Consider the following 8,425-nt stretch of genomic DNA (forward strand, 5'->3'; position numbering starts at 1 on the left):
GTGTGTATATGTGTGTGTGTGTATATTTGTGTGTGCTGTGATATGTGTTTGTGTGTGTGTGTGTGTGTGTGTGTGTGTGTGTGTGTGTGTGTGTGTTCCCGGGGCTCAGACGGTTCGTCTATGCTACCGTGTACCGGAGGAAGCGGCGGTAGCAGCGTAACACGCAGACATGGGAGGAAGTAGAAATCAGGTGTGTTTGCTGCACCGGAACTTGAAGTTAAAGAAGTGTTCAGCACCACATCAAACACACACCGGCAGCGCGCGCCGCCGCTCCCACCGGGAGCCTCCTGACGGCACCCCCGGAGCTAGCCTGCCGTGCTAGCAGCCTGACAGGTCGGTCGACGGCGCACAAAGCGGCGCACGAGGAACACGGCCCGCCGCCGCACGCGCTCCGCGGCCCGGTCTACCTACCCTCTTTATCGGCCATGGTCACAGCTCTGCGCGGCGTGATGACGCTCGAAAGCAAACTGGCTCCACAGACGGTGTTCGCTCCGCCGTTGTTCCGGTGCTCCGGTTCGTTCCCCGTGAACCGGATTTCTTCCTTTTCAGCGCCGAACTACTGGATGCGGACTGCGCACGCGCCAGTGCGCGCACACCGACGAGGACCAACGCTGCGCGCGGGCTGCGCAGACAGACCAGTGACGTCGTCGACGGGACGCTGGTGACGTTCACTCACCGGATGTCCGGGTGAAGATGAAGATGAAGATGACGGGAGACTCAAACGGATTCAGAGGAACAACAGAAAACTCTCGTTTCCTGTTTGATGAATGTACATCACAGGATTTATGTTTCCAAACCATCTTCACTTTATTTCGTTCTCTACCGACTTTTTATTTCCACATTTCTACCTTTCTGTACGAACTCATGAGTACTTGTCTCCATTCAAATACAAATCATTTTAAAAAGCAGCATCTCAGCAAAAGATGTCAGAAGGACATTGATGTAAAATGTAGTTTTTGTAACGAATGCCCAGAAACAGTTGTGAATATATTTGGTCCATTTATGAAGAGTCTGGTGAAACATATACGTGCACCTTCATCACTGAAAACATTGATGAAAGACTCACTTTATTTTGGAAGAATGTATTGTTTGTTTGGTCTCCTGAACGAACAGAAAAACACTCGTGTACTTGTTCAATTTTATCATTATAATGACAAAATCACAAATTATTTTTTTTTGATTTTGATTTCCTTTTTTTTACCCAAAGGTGTAGTCAGTTATTTGTGTATATAGTTTGTGTGTGTATTTAAATCCTGCTCTTTATCTTTTCATACTTTCTAAAAAAAAATTTCTGTTTACTTATTTTTTGTGTGTGTGCGTATTTTGTCTTTTTTTTTTTCTTATATACTTTTTTTCCTCACTGTATTTCTATGCTGCTGTGATGACTACATTTCCCCACTGCTGGATTAATAAACTCTTATTTTATCATAAATGTAAATTTAGAGGTACGTAGCCGAGCTTTATTGCCTTAAACAAAGTTCAAGCAATTTATTCACTCAATTCAACACTCTAAAGCAACAAACAATTAAAACTGTCAGCCTGCACGAGATCGAAGATTTTTGTATAAATATCCCCCTAGTGTTCCTTTATTTTCCAAAATTCAATAAAGCATCTTAACAAAAAAGCGTCTCTTAAAGCGCAGTGAGCAGGAATATGTGCCGCCTTTCCTCCCGCGTCATATGTAATATTATCGTGGTCATACAGATCAACTTTTGCTTCATAGTTTTAGACAAAAATAGGAAAGAATTACACAATAAATATGTGCGAAATAAAAGTAGCCAATTGGACAAGTAATATGTGGGCTATTATTGTGTATTGATTTTGCTGTCCAACTAAAGTGCAGCAAAAGAAGCACGTACGATGCACCGTACCGTGACCGTGTTGTTTCTACTCTGAGACAACACGTCTGTTCTGTGGGTGAGAAGTCCAGAACAACACCAGCTGCCCTGTTAATGTTAACCTGGTGCATCCGAGTGCATAAACGGCTGGTTTACAGACAACACGGGCTTCTTCCTGTGGCGCCGCTGGTTCTGTTCGGTGGTTCGTACGTGCAACGAGCATCACGGCTTCATTTTGCATTCCAATGAGTTTATTTTGTAAAAGTCTCGTCCATAAACAGCAAAAACGGTTTACAGTAAATTACAAACCTTGAAAATGCAAAACATGTTCCAAATACGAGCAGAACAAAGATTTGAAAGAAATAATAGAAAACAAACAAACATGAGTTTACGTACAGAAGGTGTCTTAATCAACTATCATTAAAAAATAAATAATCTATATTTCAACGAGAGTGGAAGCAAAGTAAAGGCAACCGGAACGGAGTTCAAAGACCAAGCGGTCAGGTGTGATCTTTAATCAGCTGGAATTAATTTAAGGGACAAAAATGGATTGAATGAATAATCCCACATGTTTGGAGAGTGGGACGACAGGAGGGGGGAATTCATCCACTGCATACCAACAAACATGTGAGTTTAAACTACTGAGAGAATCAATGGACACATTCATAAAATAATGATCTGGAGTACAACAGCAGAGCATGCCACTATAAAAAGCTTTGAAATATACAGTGATGTGTTTCACAGATACACAGAAGAACAGATGAGTCACTTGTCGATAAAAAGATGAGCCGTTATTATCTAGAGCAGTCCGGTAGAATAGTGCTCCTATGTTCTACAACAAAAGTCAAATATACAGATATAGTTAATCAGGGGTTACAATGTGTAACCCGGCTGTGCACAACACTCCATACATTTATCTATGTATTTCCATTCATCTTTTTGTGGTTACATAAACGAGTAACATATAGTGCGGTGGCTAATGCTGGACAGTCACTGAATATTCCATGAGTCGCTCCCATAACTATCCTGGTAGAAAACCTAGTTCAAGCTACAACTAGAGTGATCAGTACACTGCAATACCCAACATACAGTATATCATAGACGGCAGGAGAGTAAATAGATGGAGGGCTCATCAAATGCGTATGTACACAGTGACAGGTGATCATGAGTGGTGGGATACAGGTCGGTATGCACGGCCAGTAGAAACACTGTCTGATGGCTATCTACACTGTGTGTATGTATGAGGTGGTGGGAACGATGTCATACCATCATGCGCATGATGTCATACCATCATGCCACATGACGAGCAGAGATGCACCAATACTGTTTTCTTATTGTGACACAGATTTCACAAACTAAAGCAGAAACTGACGCTCAGAGTACATTTAATAAGTCACTTCTTCAACAGGAAGGACGGAGGCAGGAAGGCGTCTTATTTTCACCGATCCAGAACACAGAACCATAAAACGCGTGTCCAATTAAAACCTGGCATGTTTGTGAACACCGGAGCTTATATTAAGTGGTTCATTAAAGAGTTCATGTTATTATGTGAACCTGAAGCCCGAAACTCGTGTTGGTTTCCATTTTATTATTTATTTATATGCAATTTCCTTTCCTTTGTTAATTCAGTAGTTTTTTTAAATAACTACAAATATATCCACGAACACTGACCTGGCCGACACATGAAGAAGCAGAAGCTCCTCCTCCTTTGTGGTTTTTCTAGATTGTTTCACAGGTTAGCATCAGGTTTTTTAGCTAATATGCGTTTACATTCATCCTTTAAAAGGTATGAAATGACATTAGAAACATTGGAGTTACAGTTTCCTGCAGCAGAGCCGGCCTCGGGGCTCCGCTACCAAAACATAAGGATGCTGGTGTTTCTCTGTCAGCTGCACAAAAATACATTTCTGCTCCCGAACAGTGTCACACTCACCGAAACAAAAGATTTTAGTACTTAACAAGCTGGACCTGCATTATTTGTTGGATGAATATTGTAGGATGCAATCGGCAGTTCCAGAAGAAGCTAATAAGCAAACGCCGACGGTTCAGTCCGAACACTAAGCTATTGTTTCTTTAGAGAATCATCACTCTGCTTCAGGATAATCAGACTGACTTGTACAGTCAAATCAACACATTTCTACTGTTAGAGGTGAAACGGAGAGCAGGAGCCACCAACATCTCTACATCATCTATCAGGTTCTCACAGGGCTTCACTTTACAAGGTCAAACAGTGGTTATTCTGCTGGGAAAGAAAAGGCTCCATATAAGCACAGCTAATGTTATCAAAGCTCCTAGTGGTCGCCAATAGAGCACAATTAAAGTCTTGAAGTACGTAATGCCCCTTTAAATATTGTTCATTTTGTATTTCTTGGATAATAAAAAATTAAAAACATTCAGAACTGCTGAATGAAACTGATTCAAAACCTTTAGCTGTATTCAATTTAGAGACTTCCAGGTGACAAAGACTTCACTTTGATTTCTGGCCTTACATTTAAGAGCTGAAAAAACTGTGTGACATAATGCCCAGTCTTACCCCGGTGTCCACGTGACAGTCGACACCAGCAGCAGTAAAGGTGCATCTTCCACAGACACACAGAGAAGTGAAGGTGACGATGGCGGCCAGTAGAGGGTGTTGAAGAGAAGTCATGTTGTGGATCCACCTTTCCAACATCCCAGCTACAAAGACTGATTTCACTTTCAGGTTTTCCTTCATTTAATGTTCTTCTATGAGCAGCTGGTTCTGGGGGAACAATAATAAAGAAACATAGTTATTATGACGATTGCTGATGAGGAACAAATTTAAAAGTAACTTCGTATCAAACAGATTACTGCAGCTGTCTTTTTCTAATTCAGGTTTACTGTAAATGAAGCCTCACAAAACACTGCATGACTTCAGGCCACAATCAAAAAGTGTGAAATGAGAAGCAAGGGATGATGGGACATCTTTAAAACTGTTCCCGGTCACCTGTTACTACGAGTGCTAACCATGCAGGACTCCCACCTTACTGTCGGTGGTGTTCTGGATGATGTCGTTGTCGGCGTCGCCTCCCTCCGAGCCGCTCTTCTGGTCGTCATCTTTCCCGTCCTTCTCCAGGTCATCCTCTCCGGACGAGATCCTCGACAGCTTCGACAATTTCTGCCACAGACACACAGATCACGATGAAAACCAGCAGCAGCATATCGTTCTTCACAGACATTGATGGGGACAATCACCATTTACATGGTAGAGCAGTCTCAGGCTGAAGTCGGGGTACATGGAGAAATTGAAGGAACAATTTGTTATGCAAATGTCCCTTCGTCTCTCCTCAATATAATATAAATAGTTGAAAGACACCCTCAGAGATTAACATTGCTTTCTTATGACACTGTCAGACTTATTATCCACAATGCAGCTCAGCGACACACAGCAGTCCAGCAGAGATGAGCTGCAGAGCTCTGAGTTTGTCTCAAACTCCCACATTTATTCACTGACTTCACACAGATTATGAAAAGTCACCTCAGTGGAGTTTCCCAATAATACTCAGATAAACAGATTAATCAAAGGGGTGCAACTAACGGTTATTTTTCACTAAAATGGTGAACAGCGTTGATCACTGTTTCTCAGAGGTGCAGCCCAGAATATTTAGTTTTGTCCCAAACAAAACTTCACAATCAAAAGTTTATCATCACATTATTATAAAATAAAAAACCTCAAAATGTTTAATGGGTTATAAAAAGTTAGCGATTCATTTTCTGTTGATCAACTAATCAATTAATCGACTAATCACTGCAGCTCTATTCAGTTTATCTTTTAGTTGGTTGGTAGGAAATTAATCTGCAGCTATTATTATTCAACTACCTACGAAGCAATCTGACGAAGATTTCTTGGTTCCAGTGTCTTAAATGTGATTTGTTTGTGGATTTGTCTGTTTTATATGAAGGAAATTGAGTATCTGGATTTTTTTGAAGTCACCTCAGATTCTGAACGAGGCTGAGAGTGAGGAAGAGTTGAAGAACGAGGTTGTGAGTGAGGAAGAGTTGAGACTGAGGAGGCTGTGAGTGAGGAAGAGTTGAAGAACTGAGGCTGAGAGTGAGGAGAGTTGAGGAAGAGTTGAAGAATGAGGCTGAGAGTGAGGAAGAGTTGAAGAACGGAGGCTGAGAAGAGTTGAAGAACGGAGGCTGAAGAGTGAGGAAGAGTTGAGGAAGAGGCTGAGAGTGAGGAAGAGTTGGAGAACGGAGGCTGTGAGTGAGGAAGAGCTGAGGAAAGGAGGCTGAGAGTGAGGAAGAGTTGAAGAACGGAGGCTGTGAGTGAGGAAGAGTTGAAGAACGGAGGCTGTGAGTGAGGAAGAGTTGAAGAACGGAGGCTGTGAGTGAGGAAGAGTTGAAGAACGAGGCTGAGAGTGAGGAAGGTTGAGCTGTGAGGAAGAACGGAGGCTGGAAGAGTTGAAGAACGGAGGCTGTGAGTGAGGAAGAGTTGAAGAACGGAGGCTGTGAGTGAGGAAGAGTTGAAGAACGGAGTCTATGAGTGAGGAAGAGTTGGAGAACGGAGGCTGTGAGTGAGGAAGAGTTGAAGAACGAGGCTTGGAGTGAAGAAGAGTTGGAGAACGGAGGCTGTGAGTGAGGAAGAGTTGAAGAACGGAGGCTGAGAGTGAGGAAGAGTTGAAGAACTGTGAGGTAGGAAGAGTTGAAGAAGAGTTGAGTGAAGAAGAGGAAGTTGAGGCTGAGTGAGGAAGAGTTGAAGAAGAGGCTGTGAGTGAGGAAGAGTTGAAGAACGGAGGCTGTGAGTGAGGAAGAGTTGAAGAACGGAGGCTGAGAGTGAGGAAGAGTTGAAGAACGGAGGCTGTGAGTGAGGAAGAGTTGAAGAAGAACTGTGAGGAGGCTGAAGAGTTGAAGAACGGAGGTGAGGAAGAGTTGAAGAACGAGGCTGTGAGTGAGGAAGAGTTGAAGAACGGAGGCTGTGAGTGAGGAAGAGTTGAAGAACGAGGAGTTGAAGAGTGAAGAACGAGGCTGTGAGTGAGGAAGAGTTGAGAGTGAGGAAGAGGAAGAGGCTGTTGAGGGAACGGAGGCTGTGAGTGAGGAAGAGTTGAAGAACGAGGCTGTGAGTGAGGAAGAGTTGAAGAACGAGGCTGAGAGTGAGGAAGAGTTGAAGAACGGAGGCTGAGAGTGAGGAAGAGTTGAAGAACGGAGGCTGTGAGTGAGGAAGAGTTGAGGAACGGAGGCTGAGAGTGAGGAAGAGTTGAAGAACGGAGGCTGTGAGTGAGGAAGAGTTGAAGAACGAGGTTGTGAGTGAGGAAGAGTTGAAGAACGGAGGCTGAGAGTGAGGAAGAGTTGAGGAACGAGACAGAGTGAGGAAGAGTTGAAGAAGAGGCTGTGAGTGAAGAACGAGGCTGTGAGTGAGGAAGAGTTGAAGAACGGAGGCTGTGAGTGAGGAAGAGTTGAAGAACGGAGGCTGTGAGTGAGGAAGAGTTGAGAACGGAGGCTGTGAGTGAAGAGTTGAAGAACGGAGAGAAGAGTTGAAGAACGAGGCTGTGAGTGAGGAAGAGTTGAGAGAAACGGAGGAGGCTGAGAGTTGAGGAAGAGTTGCTGGAAGAGTTGAAGAACGAGGCTGTGAGTGAAGAAGAGTTGAAGAACGAGGCTGTGAGTGAGAGTTGAAGAGAGTTGAAGGAAGAGTTGAGGAACGGAGAGAGTGAGGAAGAGTTGAAGAACGGAGGCTGAGAGTGAGGAAGAGTTGAAGGAGAAGAGTTTGAGTGAGAAGAGTTGAAGAGGCTGTGAGTGAGGAAGAGTTGAAGAACGAGGCTGTGAGTGAGGAAGAGTTGAGAACGAGGCTGTGAGTGAGGAAGAGGCTGAAGAGTGAGGAGTGAGAGTTGAAGAACGGAGGCTGTGAGTGAGGAAGAGTTGAAGAACGAGGCTGTGAGTGAGGAAGAAGAGCTGTGAGTGAGGAAGAGTTGAAGAACGGAGGCTGCTGAGTGAGAGTTGAAGAAGAGGTTGAAGAGTTGAGGAAGAGTTGAGGTTGAAGACTGAGGCTGAGAGTGAGGAAGAGTTGAAGAACGGAGGCTGTGAGTGAGGAAGAGAGAGGCTGTGAGTGAGGAAGAGTTGAAGAACGAGGCTGTGAGTGAGGAAGAGTTGAAGAACGGAGGCTGAGAGTGAGGAAGAGTTGAAGAACGAGGCTGAGAGTGAGGAAGAGTTGAAGAACGGAGGCTGAGAGTGAGGAAGAGTTGAAGAACAAGGCTGTGAGTGAGGAAGAGTTGAAGAACGAGGCTGTGAGTGAGGAAGAGTTGAAGAACAGAGGCTGAGAGTGAGGAAGAGTTGAAGAACAGAGTCTGTGAGTGAAGAAGAGTTGAAGAACGGAGGCTGAGAGTGAGGAAGAGTTGAAGAACGGAGGCTGTGAGTGAGGAAGAGTTGAGGCTGAGAGTGAGGAAGAGTTGAAGAACGAGGCTGAGAGTGAGGAAGAGTTGAAGAACGAGGCTGTGAGTGAGGAAGAGTTGAAGAACGGAGGCTGAGAGTGAGGAAGAGTTGAAGAACGGAGGCTGTGAGTGAGGAAGAGTTGAAGAACGGAGGCTGAGAGTGAGGAAGAGTTGAAGAACGGAGGCTGTGAGTGAGGAAGAGTT

The 8,425-nt window shown here is 44.2% G+C and overlaps 1 protein-coding gene and 2 long non-coding RNA genes across 3 annotated transcripts in view; 1 reads left to right on the forward strand and 2 right to left on the reverse strand.

The window, feature by feature from the left end:
• rbb4l (retinoblastoma binding protein 4, like) overlaps window positions 1-582 on the reverse strand; it is an 11,080-nt gene extending 10,498 nt beyond the window's left edge. The window contains exon 1 of the mRNA XM_069687927.1: window positions 412-582. Coding sequence (XP_069544028.1) covers window positions 412-427 — 16 coding nt within the window. The 5' untranslated portion in view covers window positions 428-582. The remainder of the gene's footprint in view (window positions 1-411) is intronic.
• Window positions 583-5,805: 5,223 nt separating this feature from the next.
• LOC138614455 (uncharacterized) lies at window positions 5,806-6,396 on the forward strand. Its single transcript, XR_011310281.1, has 3 exons — window positions 5,806-5,837; window positions 6,150-6,226; window positions 6,352-6,396. It is a non-coding gene; the product is annotated as an uncharacterized lncRNA (long non-coding RNA).
• On the reverse strand, window positions 6,282-7,551 carry LOC138614454 (uncharacterized). The gene is made up of 3 exons (XR_011310280.1): window positions 7,497-7,551; window positions 6,879-7,185; window positions 6,282-6,484 (listed from the first exon to the last, which is right to left on the reverse strand). It is a non-coding gene; the product is annotated as an uncharacterized lncRNA (long non-coding RNA).
• Between the last annotated feature and the right edge of the window lie 874 nt (window positions 7,552-8,425).

This window comes from Brachyistius frenatus, unplaced genomic scaffold, assembly GCF_029030835.1.
Source record: "Brachyistius frenatus isolate BFR_SWC_R1_liver_20210118 unplaced genomic scaffold, ASM2903083v1 Contig_507, whole genome shotgun sequence".
NCBI lineage: Eukaryota > Metazoa > Chordata > Actinopteri > Embiotocidae > Brachyistius > Brachyistius frenatus.